Source organism: Lagenorhynchus albirostris, chromosome 1 (assembly GCF_949774975.1).
Source record: "Lagenorhynchus albirostris chromosome 1, mLagAlb1.1, whole genome shotgun sequence".
Taxonomy (NCBI): Eukaryota; Metazoa; Chordata; class Mammalia; order Artiodactyla; family Delphinidae; genus Lagenorhynchus; species Lagenorhynchus albirostris.
In genome coordinates this window covers 161843518-161864497 of record NC_083095.1, presented here as the reverse complement: position 1 = coordinate 161864497, position 20980 = coordinate 161843518, and the positions used below count along the sequence as shown (strand labels likewise).

Sequence of the window (20980 nt, the reverse complement as noted above, 5' to 3'; positions counted from 1 at the left end):
ACTTAGAGAAGGCAAGTGACTTGCTGAATGAATATCACAGAGCTCAACTCTAAAGGCTGTGCTATGTCTGTACCTGTCAGATTGCTCTTTTAGCGTGTCTGCCCCACATATAACTTCTACTTTACCCACTGTGGAGGGACCCATCAGCCACCCTGAACGTTGTGACCCTATCCACTGGCCACAGTTGATTGGACCAGGGATGTGCATCCACTGTTTCTTTTTCAGTAGTGATAACTAGAACCCATTTGCTACAAATTAGGTGGTCGGTGTCTTAGTCCGAGGCCCCACCTTTGTGAATGTCTCTGGGAATGTGGCTACCCTGGCAACTGGAAGACCTCTTATTCAGTGTACAGCACTGTAAGTCTGAGCCCCCTTGGTGCCTCCCACGGGCCAGTCCCTGATGATAACTAATGACGTTGAGCACCTTCTCATATGCTTATTGGGCATGTGTGTATCTTCTTCTGTGAAGCGTCTCTTCAAATCTTTTGACCATTTAATTTAATTTATTTATTTATATATATTTTTGGCCACACCACGCAGCATGTGGGATCTTAGTTCCCCGACCAGGGATCCAACCCGCACCCCCTGCGGTGGAAGCGTGGAGTCTTAACCGCTAGACCACCAGGGAACTCCATCTTTTGACCATTTTAAATTGCTTATTATTAACTTGTGAGAATTCTTTATATATTCTGTATATGTCTATATGTCTACATTTATACTAGTATGTTGTTCTTAGAGTATCTTAATGTTGTTTGGTCTCCGTTGTAGAACCTCTGATAAGCTATGTCGGACAACATCGTTGGACATAATTTCAGGTGGGAAATAGAATATATAGTAAACTTTAGTATTGGTGGCTACAGTGGATTGATTAATGGCCTCCAAAAAGATATGTCCCAGTCATAACCTACAGTACCTGAAAATGTGAATTTGGAAATCAGGTCTTTGCAGATGGGGTGTTAAGATGAGATCATCCTGGATTAGGGTGGGCCCTAAATCCAATGGCTGGTGCCTTTATAGTAGAAAGGAGAGGAGGATTTGTCACAGAGCCAGACACAGGGCAGAAGGCCATGGGGAAAGCATGGGAAAGCTTCCATGGGAAAAGCAGAGAAAGATTGGAGTGATGCTCCCAGAAGCCAAGGAAGAGGCGAGGAAGGATTCTCCCCTAGAGCCTTCAGGTGGAGCACGGACTTGCTGACACCTTTATCTTGGGCGTCTGGGCTCCAGAACAGTGAGAGAACTAGTTTCTGTTGCTTTAAGTCACCCAGTTGTAGTCATTTGTTACGACAGCCCTAGGAAACTAATACAGTGGTGTTCATTTAGTTATTATACAGTTTCAACTCATTTCAGAGCTTTCTAGGGGCAAAATCCACCCTGTCAATGAGGACACCCAAAAATGTAGTAGTTGGTAAGGCAGAAGTAGCCTCATGAAGATGGCAAATGTCTTCTTCCAGTTGAGCATAGGCTTAATGACTAAGCCCAAGAGATTAAGGGAAGAAATATCCAAAGAGTGCTGGGGTAGGTGTGGTGGACACTTCTCCTCCACTTGGGATGCCTCCTCCAGGTAGACGCAGCTCTTTTCGTAGGACTTTCTTTCCCTCTTTACACCCTCTAGCTCATGAGCCCTGGGTCCAGGGGAACTTGATCTGACTGATGAGTTTAGAAAGAAGAACTGAGCAAATGTAGCTCAGCCCCTCCCCTCCCCTTCTCGGGAGCTGCTCATCAGTGCAGAGCACACGGAAAGCTCAGGAATAAAGGCGATGTGTGGTCTTCCTACACTTTGTTATTATTGCTCCATTGGTTCAAGATTTGGACAGAGGAGTTCCGTTTCTTGGTCCCCCTTGAACACCAGCACTTACTATACTTTTCATCTCAGTGAGGTTTATTATCCTACCATTTAATCCCATTTTAGTCTACATATATTTATTTGATCTATATGTACATACTTATAACTGTCAGTGTGAAGCCACAGGAATGGTAATAGCTGAGAGCCCACAACGAGAGGACGCGGGGCTGCCTTGCTCTCAGCTATACTCCCTCTGCCTCTTGGCTCTCCCAACGCAACTGGATGCAGCTCAGAAAATGACCGTTCTTCAAAGGCTCTTGTGACTCTTGAGATTCCAAAGATGGAGGGGTTAGTGCTCCCCAGAACCTTCACCAGAAAGGTGACACATCTTGTATACATTAAACTGATCATTCTAAAAACCATAGTCTCTGGTTTACATAGCCAGGAGGAAGCCAGAGGAGGAGGCTAGCAAGAGGCAGCCAAGAGGGTACCACACAGGGAGATACGCCTACAGAGGGACCATTCCTGAGGTCCCAGGCCAGACGTGGTAAAGGTGCTGCTGAGTCTCCCACAAGATACCCATGGTTTCCTTAGCTTCCTGGCAGGGTGAACGGAGGACATTCACAGTGCACAGCTCTCTTCCTTCATCACGAGGGCCATTGTCGCCAGAGCAATGGCTACTAGTGTATCTCATCAACCCGCTGAATTTCAGTTATGGGGATAATTCCCTTCCTCCGTTTCCAGCATTCATATAGAATTTTATATAATATCCATTTAGTGATTTCAGTGGGGAATGGGTAGGATGAGTGAAACATTTGAGTTCAAATCATCTTGAATCAGAAGTCTCTACCTGACCTGACATTTCATGTCAATATCAGCGTTTTTTTTTTTTTTTGAAAGGAAAAATTCTTTTCCATTTTCTTTATTGATGCCTTGCAGAACACTAGTCATTTTGTTCTCAATCTTCCTGACACCATACATGAATTTGGGGATACTTGTTTCATGGAGTTTTTTTGGTTTCTTTCTTGGTTTTTAAAAACAACAATAAAAATACACTGCTCTGGTACATATTTAATGAAATAGCATTTAGCAGTTTCATGGGAAAGGCTGAATAAGTCCCTCTCTTGCTTTGATGGTAAACCAGAGACCCAGGCTCGGATTGAATGTCAAACTTGCCTTGGAGGATTCAGGGGTGGGTGTGTCTTTCAGGCGGAAGTTCACAATGAAAGAGCAAAGGAACAGAGCTGAGAGAACATCCTTCAGGCCGGAGCCACTGAACCATAAGAGCAAACGGTGAAGACAAAGGCAGAAGTCAAGAGTGGCTCCCAGTGATTGCTCCTTGGTTTTGGTTTTTTGAGAAAAAGAAATAAACTTGTGATATTTTCACTGTTTAGGAGAAATTATAGACATACTACATGCACACTAGGGAACATTTACAAATTCCTTTCCTGATGAACAGATGTATGGCTAGATGGTGAATGAGCTAGCTAGCTGCCTGTTTTCACCCACACTATCAACTTCCATGGCTTCAGGTATCAACCATATGCTGAGGAGTCACAGATCTAAATCTCCAGCCCAGGTTGTCTTCCTGATTCTAGACCCAGAGGCATTTCCAGCTCAAAACGTTCCAGGTGAAGCCATCATCTCTGCACTGCCTCTCTCCAGCCAATATACCCCTCTTCTTCTGTTGTTCCCAGTGTCCACGAATGACACTGCCATCACCCATGGCCCATGGCAGGAATTAGGGTATCAGCCTTGACTGTCTCTCCTCTCTACCCTTTAAGTCATTCACCAAGTCTTAACAATTCTACGTCTCTTACAACTGTCTCAAATCCGTCTATTTTCTTCTATTTCCACTACTACTTGTACCAGGTTAGGCCATCATGAGCTCTTGCTTGGATTATTAAAAATACAGCCAGACAAAACATTCTCTGACATAAATCATACCAATGTTTTCTTAGGTCAGTCTCCCAAGGCAATAGAAATAAAAGCAAAAATAAACAAATGGGACCTAATCAAACTTACAAACTTTTGCACAGCAAAGGAAACCATAAACAAAAAAGAAAGACAATTTACAGACTGGGAGAAAATACCTGCAAATGATGTGACTGACAAGGGCTTAATTTCCAAAATATACAAACAGCTCATACAACTCAACAACCAAAAAGCAAACAACCCAATCAAAGAATGGGCAGAAGACCTAAATAGACATTTCTCCACAGAAGACATACAGATGGCCAATAGGCACACGAAAAGATGTTTGACATCGCTAATTATTAGAGAAATGCAAATCAAAACTACAATGAGGTACCACCTCACACTGGTCAGAATGGCCATCATTAAAAAGTCTACAAATAACAAATGCCGGAGAGGGTGTGGAGAAAAAGGAACCCTCTTACACTGTTGGTGGGAATGTAAGTTGGTGCAGCCATTGTGGAAAACAGTATCTCGTTTGCTCCTTCAGGCAGGGCTGTATCTTACCACACCGTTGTTTTCCCAGGACCTAGAACATAACCTGGCAAAAATAGATTGTCAACTAATATATATTGCATTTTGCTGCATTGAACTGAATTGTTCTTTAAGCCTAAAGCTGACTGGACATAGATGGTGGCATCTGAAGGAATTTGGTTCTTCACACTCATCCATAGAACATTTTTTGCCTGAGTCTTGGTAAAGCAGGGATAAAAATGCTTAATTGGCTATCCAAACTCTCCCAAAGTTAAGTGTGTTTTGCAAAACTTAATACATAGAAATGTTTTTACTGAACTTATATTTGAAAAAAAGACGTTTCAAGTATTTCTTTGTGGTGTTTCCAACCCAAATATTGCCAGTCTGACAGAGTAAGGGACACGTAGGGAAGTAGACTAAACAAGTGGGTCTCATTCTGTGGTGCAGGGTGAGTGACATGCCATGCAGCATGGGAGAAAATGCTTTTGTGCACAACTCTTCTTGACGACTTGTAAGAAAACCGATATCACATTTTTAAACAAAAAAGTGTACAGAGTACTTTGCACTCTGTTATTTTTTTTTTTATTTTTTGTGGTATGCGGGCCTCTCACTGTTGTGGCCTCTCCCGTTGTGGAGCACAGGCTCCGGACGCGCAGGCTCAGCGGCCATGGCTCACGGACCCAGCCACTCTGCGGCATGTGGGATCTTCCCAGACCGGGGCACGAACCCGCGTCCCCTGCATCGGCAGGCGGACTCTCAACCACTTGCGCCACCAGGGAAGCCCTGCACTCTGTTATTTTTGCTCAAATTAACCAATTCTGGAGAAAACCCTTGGACTCCTAGAGTTGTCAGAGATGATGTGCTAGGTGTGAATTTTTCAGGAAGCTAAGGGTGAATCGTTAAAGGAATCTATGGTGCCCGCTTTTGTTTTCCTTTTCTTACAATCTAACCCTTTGGTGAGTGAATATTTTTCTAAAATGTAGCCTGTACTTCCATACATCCATCAACAGAATCTAAGGAACAAGTGAATTCATAGATAACCTGGATTCATGAGCGTGAACACAGCCCTGTACAATGATACTGTGATACTCTCAGGCCCCAAGATGAACAAAACTGTACCAGACTTATGGTGTCTTTTATTTCTTTTGTGCCTTTCACAGTTTTCCTGTAGCACCTTTATGCTGTTAGTATCCCTTTTCTCTGGAGGTATTCTGTCCCTTTCTAATTCTAGCCTCTAATTTACCCTTGAAAACTAGATGACAAACATGTGAGAACTATGTGCAAAGAAAGAATCAATAGTCTCAAATGAGACGTAAGTATTTGCTTATATGCAATATGCTTAAATCTGATGTCAGTTGGATGCTCAGAGGCCTTGTTTGTTCTGGTTGTGGGGAAATGAGGAGAGACTTCCAGAGCTGGGTTCTAGATTAGGAAGATGTTTCTATGTTATACAAGCAAAGTATAGAAACAATCTCTGAAGTTAAAGTGGAAGGACCTCTTAGAACTTCCTGATTTTTATATTTCACAAAATAATGGAGAAAAGTGATGCTAAGAGAGGTGAAGTGACTTACCTGGAGTCCCCCAGTGTGTGGCCAAGCCTGGACAGGTAGCACATTTCCTGACCACAGCTCCAGTGTTCTCTACACTGGCCTTGTGCCTCTGAGGGGAAGAAGATAAGGTTCTTGTCAAGGGTAAAGGGGATGAATTCAAAGGCACTAGTAAATCCACTCTTCCTAGAGTGCCTATGGTTTGCTCATGTTCCATGGTAGAGTCTATGTGCACAGATATGTCTGTGTATATGTACAGGTTTATCAGATTATGAGATGCACATAAAACTAAGGTCAGCACCTTCCTAGCCCTGGAGACCACGTGAAAATCAGCCTCGGGTCTGGGGCCTGGAGAGTTTTCTGGCCCTGAGAAGGGTCAACAAATCCCAACTCAATTCCTTTGCAGCACTTTGGGGGACTATAGCTTTCCCTTGACCAATCCCAAAGATTTGGAATTTTCTAGAAAGAGTCTGTCTAACACCACCTCACCGTCCTGACAGAGATTTTGACTGGCTCAGACCTCCAGTGCTGCAGCAGTCGTAATTCCTAAGCCTCCTGACTTGAAATGACGGATCTGCCACCTCTAAGAAGGCATGAAATCACGGATCTGGTGTGATCTGATCCCCAGCTCCTCGGAGATCTGGGTGCAGGATGAGAGGAAAAACCAGGAAGGGGGGGTGTGCCAAAGCACACAGGGCCCCTCACCAAGTAGAACCACTCCTGTCACACCTCCTCCCAGGGGCTTTTTTTTTTTTTTTTTTTTTTGCTTATGAGGCAGAAGCCTTGAACACGTTTTAGAAAGCAAATTTTTGTTCCAAAGAAGTACTCTGGACAGGCAGAAAACTATCACCACTGGCTGAGCCTGCTTCCCATGTGGGGCGGGGCACACCTGAGAAGCCAGTTGTGGTAGATGCTGTTGGTGCCGGAGCCCTGTCCAGACCCTCGTTGTTGACAGGTACACCCACCTCCCAGCTTATGTGAGTGTGGCAGCCCAGGGCTTATACCTGAGACCTGACCTGGAGCATCGCCTTTGGCTTATGAGAGCTGCTTAGGAGGTTCCACCGCCATCCAGTTCCAGCGGAAGCAATGACCGTCATGTGCGTACAACCACCCAGTCCTGTTGCCTGGAGACAGGGCAACTCTATGGTGTAGCTTCGGCTCCACGATCCATGAGGATCGGGAGAGGGCTAGACCTTCCCTGGGGCACGGGCTTGCTCTGCTCTCCACCCTTCCCTATCCTGCATCCCTTGCTCCCTTACAGATCTTTCCTGTGAGAGCACTCCCTCGGCAATCTCGCACCCCTAAGACACCATGCTCACCTGACGTTTCCCCTGATGCATCCTTCGTTCCTACTTCAGTCAGCTCTCACTTCTATAGGATTTGCCTCCAAGGGCTCCTTTTCTCCAAGCCTCCGACACAGTCTTCTTGAGTGTGCTTTCCGAGTCCATCTCATGAGTTCTGCAACCAGAAAGAGTAATTCTGTATCAAGAACAAATTCAGGCCCAAGCCCTGAAGGGATGTCACCTCTCTCGTAGGGTAAAATACACACATACCCCCACAGAAGCATCAGAAGTTCACTAGCAGGAACTTCCCTGGTTCTGTCTCTCATACAAATGTTGCATTGTTGTGCTTGGCTCGTTGCAGTCACTAGGCAATGCAGGGAGTAGGGGTAGGAAACTCTGAGATAAGGGAAACCGGGAACTCAAGAAGATGGATTTCAGGGAGGAAATAGAACTTGGTTTCTTAGACCTCTCAGGATTGAAATGCACTGCCTTTGTCCCCAGGCGGTGGGGTTCTCATGCGGAGAGGTAGTCCAGGAGCTAGGCAGGGAAGGATCTGAGCCCCGTCCCCCATCAGAGAGAGATCGGTTGGGCAGTCACACCCAGTGGCCTGATCAGACACTTTGTGGGGGTTCGTTCTCTTCTGTTCTTCCCCCACCTCCATGCCTTTGGCAATGTCTTGTTTAAATATTTGGGCAGGCTTCAGGGAAGAGGGGAGAGTGCGTGCAAACGCCTGAGGGATGGCTCTGCGTCTACACTTGGGCAGGGTGATGGAGAGCCCTCTGGGGTAGTTAGACGGTGAATCTGAGGACTGCGCGTGTGAGGTCCAGCCCACACGTAGAGGAGGAGTAGAGGAATTTGTGATCCTGACTCACAGTGCCTTAGCCACACACGTAGGACTGACTGCAGGACCTGCTAGGGTGAACAGAAGGCAGAACTTCCAGCAGGGAACTGGTGTTTTCCCTTCTGCTTTTCACTACCGACCAGCTGTTCCTCGAGGGGGCTGGCCGGATACTCAACGGCCCTTGTGGGAGAGCAAGCCTGAGCCCTGGCCTCCCTGCTTGATGTGGCCACGCCCTAGAGGCTCCAGAGTCAATAGTGCCCAGGGGAAAATGAGACAGGAGCCACTAGTACTTCAGAGCAGAGCAGCTCAGGTGTTGCCAACACCCCCACCCGCCCCCACCCCAGAGGCCTTCTCAGTGCCTTCCTGAGTCACGGGAGGTGCAGGGCTGCCACTGCACAAGCACGTCTCTTTGAATTCTCCATTTCCTCTTGAATATGCATGTAATTTTTGCAATGGACTCCATTTGGGAACGTGAGTGACGTGAGGAGCGGTAGAGTCTAGTTGCTAAGAACGTGCAGTGTTTAAATCTTTCTACGTCAGTCTCCTCATTTGTAAAGTGGAATAAAAGTTATACCTACCTCATAGGCTGGTGTGGTGAGTGAGTTAATACAAGCAAAGTACCTGGAACGGCACCTGGTGCATTGTAAGTGTTTGGAAATGTTAACATCATTATTCCTCTACCCTTCCTTGACAGGAGAAGTGCAAAGTCAATCCTCATTATTTGCAGCTTCCATATTTGTGAACTTGCCTATGTGCTAAAAGTTATTTGCAGCCCCCAGATCAATGCTTGCAGCACTTTCATGGTCCTCTGATGAGGGGTGAACATTTGGAGTTGCCTGATATGCATTTTCCCAGCTAAGGTCCATCAAGGCCATGCTCTGCCTTCTTGTTTCAGCTCTCATACTGTAAACAGGTACCCTCTGAGGGCCTATTCAGTGCCACTTTTCACATTTTGGTCTTTTTTCTTGGTGATTCTGCTGTTTAAAATGGCCCTCCGAGCAGTGCTGAAGTGCTGTCTAGTGCCCCTAAGCAGAAGAAGGCTGTGATGTGCCCTGTGGAGAAAATCCTTGTGTTAGATAAGATACCCGTGTTAGATAAACTTCATTCAGGCCCGCGTTGTGGGTTCAGTGTGAATGAATCAATACATATTAAGCAAGATGTCTTTAAGGAGAAACACACATATGTACTGATTGGTTCACGAGAATGTGGTGACCAGAGGCTGGCAGGAATCTAACCCTGTATCTTCCCCAGGATCAATGGTCTGGTATTCCCAAATTCACTATAAAGTTCCCTTTACTTTATAAGAACATAACTGATAATGGTGAATAGGAGAATCGACTGTACATGGGTGCATTCTTTCTGGTTTAGCCCAGCCCCCCCCCGCCCCCACCCAATGACTAGTCTCCCCACGGCCGCCTGCTCCTCTGCCTCCTTCATACTGAACATCCTCTGCTAACTTCCCGCAAGATTCCAGCTGTTTTACATGGACCGCCCTGGAGATCCTCCTCTTGGCCAGAGGAAGTCACGGAGTTAAGGAAGGCAAGATAGGGGAGGTAGGCGTGCAGGGCCAGCTCCTCTCCGTAAAGCTCTACCACCACCTGTAATGTACCAAACACAGAACAGGCAGGAAAGCAACTTCAGAGATGAACAAATGGAGGCTTTAGAGAGAAGAGAGATATGGGCTCCAACCCTGACTTTGCAACTCACTGTGTACAAGTTATGTTATCCCCTGGGCCTCAGCTTTCCCATCAATGAAATGGGTATAATGTTACTGTCACCACGGGGCCCTTGTGAAGATAAGCTGCACATAAAGAGCTTGGCACGTGGCTGGCACACACTAGGCACCCAAGGAAATGATGACTGTGGTAGGACTTAGCCGGGGGCATAGTGAGACTTTCAATCCCGGGCCCTTGGATTTATACCTCTGAGATTAGGCCAAGGCCAGGGACAAGCGTTCCACCTTACTTCACTTCCACAGGTCCACGAGGAAATTCACCCCAGGCCCGGTGCCTGACACCTCCACCCCAAATCCCAAGCCTGGGCACCCCCATGGTTTGGGCAGCTGAGCAGCTCTGTTACCCAAGCTCGGCTCATAGGAAGGGGCACCAGGTACCCGCTTACGAGGCACCCCTACTGGTCGGTCGCTGGTGGTCCCTGGCAGCGAAGAGTCCGGCTGGTGAGTCCACCGGCCCCTGCACAGGATCTGCGCTGGGCGCCTCCGGAGGCAGAGGCGGCGCAGGCCGGGTGGGGCCACTGGTCTCCGACTTCGGTCACGCCTGGCCGGAGCTCCGGAGGCTCGCAGGCACGAGCCAGCGGTTCCGGGCAAGCCTCCGTGTGGCCGCTGGGCCTGACTTAGCAGAGTCGGCGCCGGGACCCTGGCGGGGCGGGTGGAGGCTCGGGGAAATACGGGGGTTGGGGGAGGGGGCGATGGCATCCCCGCTCCCAGCTCCGGCTGAGGCGGAGCGCCCCGGCTGGCTCGCGGCGCAGCGGCCGCCTTTCCCCTGCGCGCCTGCCGGCGGCGGCGGTGGCGGCGTCGGCAATCCCGGCTCTTGGCACCACGCCTGGCGGCCGGCCCTAGGCGAGGAGTGGCTTCCAGGAAGCGGGCGGCGGAGCGTTCCAGCCGAGTCTCGCCGTCGCCGCGGCCCCGCGCGCTCCGAGCGGCCCGGCCCGGCCCCTCACGCACTCTCTTCACGACCCCGGCGTCCCCCGCACGGGCGGAAGGCGCGGGGCCGACGCGAGGGCGGGCGGGAGCCCGGGCGCGCCGTGCACTTGCCGGGCGGTGCAGGTGGCGGCGCGCGCCCTCCGCCTCTGGGCCCCCGCCAGCGCCTTGCTCCGCACGCCCGGAGGGGGCGGGAGAGGCGGGGCGGCCCCGTCCCAGCCCCATTTAACTTCTCGGCGGCGGCGGCGACTGCGGCGCCGCGGGCTGGAGGCCAGCGTCCGGGAAGGTCCCGGTCCCGGATTCCGCACGAGGTGTTGACTGGGCCGCTTCTGTCCGCCTCTCCTCCGCGTGCGCCGAGCCCGCGCGGCCCGGGCTGCACGTCCCAGACGCTTCTGCGGCGCCAGGTGGGTGCTAGGAGCTCGGCGCCCGGGGGAGGGAAGGCTCTCTCCGGGGGAGCAAGACGGGGCGGTGGCTTCTGAGCGGGGTTGCGGGGCTCCGAGCGGGAGGGTGCACTGCTGTGTTCCCGGGAGCTTCAGGACCGGGGCGCTCGGCAAGGCTCGGAGACCTCGGGCCGGGCAAACTCCCGTGGGGTCCCGGTGGTTTGGGGGAGAGACATTCAGGGGCGCTTGACTGCGGGGAACTCCACCGGGTTGGGGGTTTTCAGATTTGGGACTTTCTAGGTAGAAAACGGGCTGACAGCACCTAGTGGTCTTGGGCGTCGGAAGGTCCGGCCGGTTGGCAAGTGGGATGCGAGCACCTAGAGCGCCAGGGGCTGAGTGACGCGCCCACTGTGGCAAGTGGACGTGCGGGACTGGGACGCGGCGGCGGCGGGGGCCCGGGGACTGTGAGGCGGCGGGTAGTCGGGGGGAGTGCGCGCCGGGACGGTTGCTGTGAGCGAGCGAGCGAGCGAGCGAGGGGGCCGCACGGTCCCAGGGCCCCGCACTGGCCGCCTCCCTTCGGCCCAGAGTCGCCGCCTCAGGTCGGAAACAGCAGCACATTTGCGGATCGCATTAGGCCAGGCCCTTAATGCTTTCTCCAGATGGAGAGAAGCCACCGACCCGCCCCCGGACACCGGCTCCGCCAAGGCGCCCGCGAGGCGAAGCGAGAGGCGAGGGTGACCTCGGCTTTTCGGCTTTTCCAGGCTCGCCTCGTTCTGATTTCCCTGCAAACTGTCAGAACTCTGAAGAAAGCCCCCGCTGCCCTCCTGGTCTCAGAGGGCCTCTGCTGGTTTGCCCTCATCTACTTTTAGGAGATTGTGCTAGTATGGCCCTGAGGCTGTGCCCTCCGAACCTCTCTTAGCTCAACTCTCAGGCCTCTCTCCGAACCTCCCTTAACTCAACTCTCAGGCCTCTCTGGCTGCAGGGCTGAGGCTCCGAGGATGAACGGTGTCCTCTGGTGGGGAAAGCCTTGAACCGTCAGAAGACCTGCATTCCAGTCCTAGAAAAGTCACCGTCTTGCTGTGTGACCTTAGGCAGTTCCCTTCCCCTCTCTGGGCTGGCTTAGTTGGGCTTAGACTCAGTTTTGCCTGAAGCAGCGGAAGCTGGCAGGTGCCCTAACCCTTGGCTCCATGCAGCCTTCCTGAGTGGGATGCCAGTAGCCACACCCTGCTTCTGACACATGGGCTGGGAAGTGGCTGGTGCAGAGATGGCTCAGCTTCTGGAGGGCTGGAGGTACGGGTTGCACACTGGAGGCTGGTCTAGCTGCCCTCCTGACTTTGATGTGGACTCCTCCTAAAGAGAGCCCCAGAGAGACTGTACCCTGTAATAGGTAGCTCCATCCTGGGCCAACACAAACCTTTCCAAGACATTATGTGGGGCTCAGGGTTCCTGCCTTTGGTTGGTCTGTTAAGTCATGAGTGCTGCCACTGGGTCCAGAGCTGATTGGAAACCAAATCTTTCCTCCTTTTTAGGCGGCAAGTGAGCTGCCCAGGAGACCGGACTCCATGGCTTCCTGGAAGAGCCCTTGGTGGCTGCTGGTACGGATGGTCTTCATGAACTCTGCCCTCCTGCAGGTAATAGGGAGGGGAAGGGGAATGGTAGGCATCTCCCTGTTTACTTAGGAGTTTCAGTCTAGATCACCTAAGATGTGGTATGATTAATGTTCATCTTATACCAAAGAGAACTAGTTGTTTCTTACCTCCAGCAAATGGTATTTCTGGTTGGCTTAGCTGTAAGCATAATCCAATCCCTTGGGTCCTCTCCGAGTCCTGATACCACTGTGCCTGATACCACTGTGGATGCTGTATATGAGTGATAACTTGGGGCTGTGATGGATCCTGTCTTTTTCAGTCTGGAACGGCTGTCTGCATGTGCACTGTAGAGACTTGGCTGCTATAGGCCAGGACACAATGATTGGGCAGAGGCCAGGTTGTGGCATTAGCTCAGCCACTAAATAAGTATTGTGTTTACGTCTATCAACACATATCACACTGTTTTGCAGTCCTCCCTCCCTCCCTCCCTCTCTCCCTCCCTCCCTCCCTCTCTCTCTCTTGCTTTCTTCAAATGCTCTTTTTAATAACTGTCACCCAGAGCCACGGGCCTATGGGTTGAGCCCCTGGGCAGGGCTGGTGGCCAGACCCTATCGGCTTCCAGTGGCACTACAGGGCTTTTCTAAAATAAAGCCTGGAGTGGGCTGGCAGCGGGTCCCAGCCCTGGAAGGTCCCACCTACTTGGGCTGTGCATGGTCCCAGCTGCAGCATCTCTCGGGCGCCGGGTTACAACGGTTACAACGTGGAATGCTTCCTGAAGGGCACTCGTGGTCAGGAGTCCGGCTGCTGCCTCGTCCAGGAACCAGCAGAATTTCCCAGTTCGGGGCTGGACCGGGGCTGCGGGGAGGGGGTTTTCCTGCTTGTCGTCCAAAACGCGCTTCAGAATGTCTGCCTTGCCTGCTGTAGTTGCCACAAAGACGACACTTGGAGCTGCCTTCAACACGGGAAGTGTGAGGCTTCTGGGGAGTCGCCGATGGGGGGGCCACCAAATTCTCCCGCTCCTGCAAGGGGGGAGTGGCCGGGGAAGAGTGAGCAGGTGTGGCCGTCGGGACCCACACCCAGAATCAGCAGGTCGAAAAGCAGAATGGAGTCCCCTCTTAAGGCCTGTCTCACCTCCTTGGCCGAGTCCTCAGCCACCTCCTCTACAGGCAGCGCGGGGTTAATGGTGATCACCTGGTTGGCGGGGCTGGGCAGTGTGGAGAGCAGGTGGGGCTGCTGGAGGCCATCAGTGCTCTCGCAGTGCTCCAAGCGCATGTCGGAGAAGCCCAGCGTCCAGCGCGCAAGGCCGGCAGGCCCGGTGCAGGCAGCGGCAGCGGGCAGCTCGTGGGCCCGCATCGATTCGAGGCTGCTGCCGGACAGACCGAGCGCCAATTGGCCTTGGCCCCGCGCCAGGCGCTGTTCCACCAGTTGTGCCAGCGACGGACCCAGCTCCTGCGGGCTGGAGAAGACCAAGAAGAGGCTGCCAATGCGCCTGCGCTGCAGTCTTTTCTTTAGCATCCTGTCTTTCCCACCAGCCCCAGGGGGACCCAGCTCAAGCATCGCATCCCTCAGTTACCCACTGGACAGAGTCAAACGAATGGAGCTAGCGTTGCCTGAGAGACAATAGGGAATGGCGGAGACTGTGGCAAAGTTGATGGTACATGCTCCATCTATTAAGAACAATCTCTACTCAACTCCAGCTGATCATTGCCAAGGGAGAATGCACACTCAGGATTGCTGGATCGTACTATTTTGCAAGACAGCTGGTTATCCAGACTTCCTATGCTGTCTCTCAGTTGTTAAAGCATTGAAAGCCAGACATATATATTTGTAGACTAGATTCAGCCAAGCAGTTTGTACCCCCAGATCTAAAGGTGCAGAGCACATCTTAGTGTTGTGTCCTGAGGTATGCTGCTAGCCCATACCGTACCTTGTGTGAATTAGAACATGCTGGTCCATACGGTATCTTGTGTGAATTAAAGCAAGGCAACCCCTCCTTGCACATGTAACTTCTCATTACATGGCTTGGTGGCCTCTGTACTCCCAGGGCTGGCAAAGGGCCTGGCACGTAATAAGGGCTCTAACGTCTATTAGATGAGCATATACACATATATAAAGAGATACACCCTGGAATAGATTAATCAGACTTCTCTGCTTCTCGTTTCACTCCTGTACTTAGTGTTTCTAAGGCCTCTTTCAGCTCCAGTGTCCCATGATTTCGGTGGCTCATGCAGAGTGGTTAGTGAGGTACATCTTCTCCCCCATTATTCATTTTATTGGTGCTACCCCATATTCGCATTTCAACAGATAGCTTTTATTAGAACAAATGTTAATATTTTCAGGGTAACTTTAGGATTTCTGTGGTCAGCGAGGTATAGTGTTGGGGCAAAAGGATGGAGACGTGCTTTTCCATCCCATCAGCAGATCTGAAACAGGCTGTGAGAGCTCCAGAGATTTGTTCCTGGTCAAATGAGGCTGAGTCTTCAAGGCACCGAGTTTCGTTTTGCCTTCTTCCACCCCATAAAATTTAAATGTGTTTTGAGGCAGTCTGTTGACCTTTGGCCAAGGGCAGTGTTTGCCCAGCTTGAGTCACGCACTGACCTCTTTTGCATTTTTCCATATCTTTGTGCCGCTGCAGCGTTGTTTCCATGTATTGGGGCAGTGTGCACAGAAGGCTGTAAGCGGAGATTTCAGGCCAGCGGTCTTCATCATCCACAGCATCAGCTGTTGGAATCCCAGCTCCGCCACTTCAAGGCCTGTTATACAAACGTCTCTGCAGCTCAGTGTCCACATTTGTAGAGAGGGGGTGTCTACCTCATAGAATTTTCTGGAGGAGTTAATCCATTGTGAAGAGGAAAAAAGTAACAAGCAAAATGAAAACTGTCTGGCATGTACTAAGTGTACTAAGTCAGTGCTGTTGCTGTATTAACCCTTTGAAACAAGCGAGATGCCTGTGATTTCTGCTGGGGATGTGGCTGGTCCCATCACGGGGCCTGGAGAATGTTCTAGTGAAGGCTAAGTCAGTTTGGGGTGCCCAAGGGTTGGATACTTGGTTATCTCCCTAGGGTCAGCCTGAGTTTGAGTCAAAGCTGCTCCTCTGAGGTATCTTGGGATTTGGGTGTCTGGGGGGCCCTTGGGAGTCTTCTTTGGTCTCTCCCCTTCCTTATAAGTGCTGCCACCAGGAGGCTGGTGGAGAGTTAATAGCCGTGTGAGGCTGAGCTGCAAGGAGCAAGGAATGTGCCAACTCATTTAATAAAAACTAGATTTTCTTTATTAAATCAGCTAAAACTGAAACCTTTATATTCACTGGCCACAAATAATTGTGATAGATTGCAGAGCAAGCCATGAGGTCAGCAGTCTCGTGTTTCTCTAACTCGTTCTTGACTGTTTCTGGAGGAGCTCACCGTTTCCCTCACTCAGGCAGCTGGAAAGGCCTCCCATCTTCTGGTTACACCCTGGCCCTGGAAGCTTCCTGTTGCTCTGGGCCTGCTCCTTAGGGCCCCTGATCTTCCCTGAGAAGACAGGTGCTGCTGTTCCAACTCTCTCTTCCAGCCTTCTTCATTGAGAAGTCTCAACTCAGGGGGATATAAATATGGAGCAAATCATGGGCTCCAGCCCTGCTTTGCCAAATCCATTCCATTTCCATGCCTCCACGCAATCTTGGGCAGATTCCCTTTCATTTATTAGAAGTCCAGTCCAATTTAAAATGTTGATTCCCTGCTTGATTTAAATCTTATCTCCCTTCTGTCTAGTCTAGCCTTGACACGTGGCTCCAGGTACCTGAAGTGGGGTCGTACTGTGGTCCATTCTCTTCTCACCTCAACCGGTGGTAAGGATTGGTGTGGGGTTCTTTCTTCCTTTTAGTTATTCTCGGTCCAGCTGGGGTTGGGAGCAAGGAGAGGGGATGGGGAGAAGGTCAAACAGCTCTTGACTTAACTGGATGCCTCTCTCTGGTAGTTGTCACCGTCTCTAGCTCTCGTTGACTCTCTGCCCTCTGGGTAGCACATGTAAATTCTTCAGAGCGCTCTGCAGGACCTGCCTTTCCTGAAGCAGGAGGTCCAGCTCCGGCTTGCCTCATGCTGCTGGGATCTTCTTGCCTCCAGGCAACCTGTTGGGTGGGGTGCTGGCAGGATGGTTTAAACCCGGTTCCTTTGGTGTTGTCCACTTAATCCACAGGAAGTGCTCACATCCTTGCTGTGCAGTGGGTGGGGGTGTGGGATGCTCCAGCGCTGGCTCCTCTCTCTGTCCTGCCAACTCCCTTCAGTTCTCTGGTCCTTGCTCTGCTAGGACAGATCAGTGGATCCAGTCTAAGCTCATACCCACCTGGAGAGAGGATCGCCAGTCTCTCCTTGCAGGCATCCCCAGTCTCAATGAGTGATTCTTTTATTTCTTCAATACATCTCAGTCCTCCTTCTGAGAGGGGAAGGAGTGAGGCGGTAGCTGGTATCCCTTCTTAGGGAGCTCTCAGGGAGAGCTACCTTATGTTGGTAGCCCTCTTTAGAATGTGTGTACTTAGCTTCTCCTTATCATGAGCTTTGCCCCCTAAATTCCAGTGTTTTGGCATTGGGAAGGGTCAACATCTTGATACTAAAATTAGACATGTTGGTTCTAGTCCTAGGGCCATGCTGGTCTTGGTGGTAATTCTGGTCTCTGATTCCAGTGGTTCTGGTCTGATGTTTTAAGTATTGTTACGTTAGGTGGTTCTGGTCTCAGAGGTTCTCTCTGGCATTGTTTTTGGTCTTGTCGCTGTTTCTGATCTTAATCATTATGGTTTTCATCAGTCCTGGGGTTGGGAGTGGTTCTGGTCTCAGTGATTCCGGATATCTTGGTGGTTCTGGTCTTGGTGGTGTTTTTGTCTCCGTGGCTGTTACCACGGTGGAAGCTCCAGTATTAGTAGGTTCATGTCTTGGTGTTGGCTGTGGTTTTGGTGGCATTGGTGGCAGTTCTCCCGCTGTGACACCACCAACATTAATCCCAACGTTCGCTTTCACTCCATCTCCTTTAAATCAGAAGTCAGAATCCACACTTGGGTGTTTGTTGTGAGTTACAGAAATCCCCTGGCTCCTCCAAATCACTCTTCTGACCCAGGAGAAGGAGGTAGCACATTCAGTCTGAGACGGTGGCCTGTGTCAGTTCCCTCGTGACTGAATCGGGTCCTCCATGAGCCTTGGTTACAGATCCATAAACACTTGGATTCACCCTTTACAGTAGCTTCTTATGATATCAGTTAATTTGTGGTAGGACCTTTTGTTTTTTCATCCTTTTCATCTGTGTCTTTCTTTGTTCTCATATGCATGATCGCCATATCTTCTGATCATCCTTCCACAGAACTCTCCAGGCGAGTTCTGTGACACTTTTCCCGCTGTCCCCTATGCAGGGAAGACGTTTAAGAGAATAACAATCAATTGATTGAGCTCATTGTCATCACTTGACACTCTGTGTCTAGAGGCCCTGACCGCTAGCAGATAAATTATGCAAATAAAACATTTAAATTGTAGAAAAATTGGGAGCTTCCCTGGTGGCACAGATAAAAAAAAGTCTATTATTTTACATCAACTGTTAAATGTAAACATTGAAAATAAAGGACAATTTTGATAGCTTAGTTTTGGCCTTCCTCCCTTCCTTCCTCCCTCCCTCTCTCTCTCTTTTTCTTTCTTTCTCGCTCTCTCCCTCCTTTCCTTCCTTCCTTCTTTCCTTTCTTCCTTTCTTCCTTCCTTCCCTTCTTTCTTCTCGGTAACCTCACTAAAATGGAAGACACCCAGTATCTCTGAGAGGTTTCTGTCAGCCTCTTCCATGAGCTGCAGATCAGTATATCTGTGAGCTGCTACTTACCTCCACCAGGATATTCCTTGTGGACCTCAGACACAATATTTCCTAAATGGAAATCCTCACCACCCACCCAGCTCTGTCTCAGTGCCTGGATTCTCCATCTTCTAGTCATTTGACCCAGAATCCTGGGGCCACTCTAGATGCCGCCTTCTCTGTTGCCCCTGCCCTGTACCCATCCGGCCACTAACTTCCATTTGTTCCATCTCAGAAATATCTCTTAGGGACTTCCCTGGTGGTCTAGTGGTTAAGACTTCACCTTCCAGTGCAGGGGATGCGGGTTCGATCCCTGGTCAGGGAGCCAAGATCCCACATGCCTTGCGGTCAAAAAACCAAAACATAAAACAGAAGAAAATTGTAATAAATTCAATAAAGACTTTAAAAAAAGAAAGGAAGAAATGTCTCTTTAATCTGTTTTGTCCTCTTTGTTTCCACTGACACTGTATGTTTGAAGAGTAGGGTATTTGACAGCATGGGGTATGAAATAAGGATGAACAAAGATAGTTTGTGGCTACACTGGGGAGGGCCTTGCCGAGCACACTAAAAAAATTAACGATGAAGAGGACTAGATTCAGTGGGCAGCATGGAGTCCTGTGGGCGTTGACCAGGAGGTGATGGGAGACACCAGTAAGACTCCATTGGGCCACTGGGAACACACTTGAGTGAAAGATACTTGGGATGCCGCTGGCACCAGTGCAGGTTGGGACTGATGAGAACTTCAGCTCAGTTCGCAAGAGAGCATGGGGCCGTGGGGAGCAGGGAGTAGTCCTCAGCAAGAGCGTGTGATTATGGGCACCATTTTAGAACCTGAAGGGATAGAACTTGACAAGTGATTATGTGGGACTGAGAGAGAAAGAGGGAAGAATTGAAGATTCCTTTAGGTTCTGAGCTAGTTTTAGGGACACACGAAGGTGAAAATTCACCCTGATCTTGTGAAATTGTCAGTTATGTTTGAGAGAGTAGCTTCAGGGGAAGCTGTGGATTGCAAAATGTGAGGGACTGAATAAGCCTCTTTAATAAGTTTTGCTGGGAAAACTGGGCAGTTACATGTAAAAGAATGAAATCAGAACACTCCCTAACACCATACACAAAAATACACTCAAAATGGATTAGAGACTTAAATGTTAGGCCAGACACTATAAAACTCTTAGAGGAAAACAGGCAGAACACTCTGTGACACAAATCACAGCAAGATCACCTCCTAAAGAAACAGAAATAAAACCACAAATTGGACCTAGTGAAACTTAAAAGCTTTTGCACAGCAAAGGAAACCATAAACAAGACCAAAAGACAACCCTCAGAATGGGAGAAAATATTTACAAACGAAGCAACTGACAAAGGATTAATCTCCAAAATATACAAGTAGCTCATGCAGCTCAGTATCAAAAAAACAACCCAATCCAAAAATGAGCAGAAGATGTAAATAGACATTTCTCCAAAGAAGATATACAGATGGCAAACAAACAAATGAAAGGATGCTCGACATCACTTATCATTAGAAAAATGCAAATCAGAACCACAGTGAGATATCACCTCACACCAGTCAGAATGGCCATCATCACAAAATCTACAAACAATGCTGGAGAGGGTGTGGAGAAAAGGGAACCCTCTTGCACTGTTGGTGGGAATGTAAATTGATACAGCCACTGTGGAGAACAGTATGGAGGTTACTTAAAAAATTAAAAATAGAACTACCATACAACCCAGCAATCCCACTACTGGGCATATACCCAGAGAAAATCATAATTCAAAAAGAGTCATGTACCACAGTGTTCATTGAAGCACTGTTTACAGTAGCCAGGACATGGAAGCAACCTAAGTGTCCATCGACAGATGAATGGATAAAGATGTGGCACCTATATACAATGGAATATTACTCAGCCATAAAAAGAAATGAAATTGAGTTATTTGTAGTGAGGTGGATGGACCTAGGGTGTGTCAAACGGAGTGAAGTAAGTCAGAAAGAGAAAAACAGGTACCGTATGCTAGCATATATATGGAATCTAAAAAAAAAAAATGGTTCTGAAGAACCTAGGGGCAGGACAGGAATAAAGACGCAGATGTAGAAAATGGACTGGAGGACACAGGGAGGGGAAAGGGTAAGCTGGGACGACGTGAGAGAGTAGCATTGACATATATGCACTACCAAATGTAAAGTAGATAGCTAGTGGGAAGAAGCTGCATAGCACAGGGAGATCAGCTCAGTGCTTTGTGACCACCTAGAGGGGTGGGATAGGGAGGGTGGGAGGGAGACGCAAGAGGGAGGGGATATGGGGATGTATTTATATGTATAGCTGATTCACTTTGTTAAACAGCAAAAACTAACACACCATTGTAAAGCAATTATACTCCAATAAAGATGTTAAAAAAAAAAGGAAATATGTAATACTCTTTGAGAAGGAAACAGGATCATTAGGAAGCTTCTTCTGAGCAAAGTGAACACTTCAGTATATATGCACTGCAAAGGGAGGCAGCAAGGAGAAAGGGAGGGATTAAAGATCCAGGAGGAAAAAACCAATTGTATGCAGTTATTTCATAACAGAGAAAAAAAAAGTAGGCAGTGTTTCCCCTCTGCATTGCTAATGGAGCCTAAAGCAGCAGAGCTAACATCTTTTGGAAACCACATT

General features: G+C 49.4%; 1 protein-coding gene, 1 long non-coding RNA gene and 1 pseudogene across 2 annotated transcripts in view; 1 reads left to right on the top strand and 2 right to left on the bottom strand.

Annotated features, from left to right (window-relative positions):
• Positions 1 to 4184: 4184 nt before the first annotated feature.
• LOC132503893 (uncharacterized) lies at positions 4185 to 7195 on the bottom strand. The gene is made up of 3 exons (XR_009534660.1): positions 7098 to 7195; positions 5803 to 5890; positions 4185 to 4298 (listed from the first exon to the last, which is right to left on the bottom strand). It is a non-coding gene; the product is annotated as an uncharacterized LOC132503893 (long non-coding RNA).
• Positions 7196 to 10775: 3580 nt separating this feature from the next.
• The window catches only part of ADAMTSL3 (ADAMTS like 3), a 373236-nt gene continuing 363031 nt past the window's right edge, over positions 10776 to 20980 (top strand). Inside the window, 2 exon segments of the mRNA XM_060157437.1 lie at positions 10776 to 10965; positions 12471 to 12572. Of these exon segments, the coding sequence (XP_060013420.1) occupies positions 12504 to 12572 (69 nt within the window). The 5' untranslated portion in view covers positions 10776 to 10965; positions 12471 to 12503.
• LOC132514459 (6-phosphogluconolactonase-like) lies at positions 13284 to 14087 on the bottom strand (annotated as a pseudogene).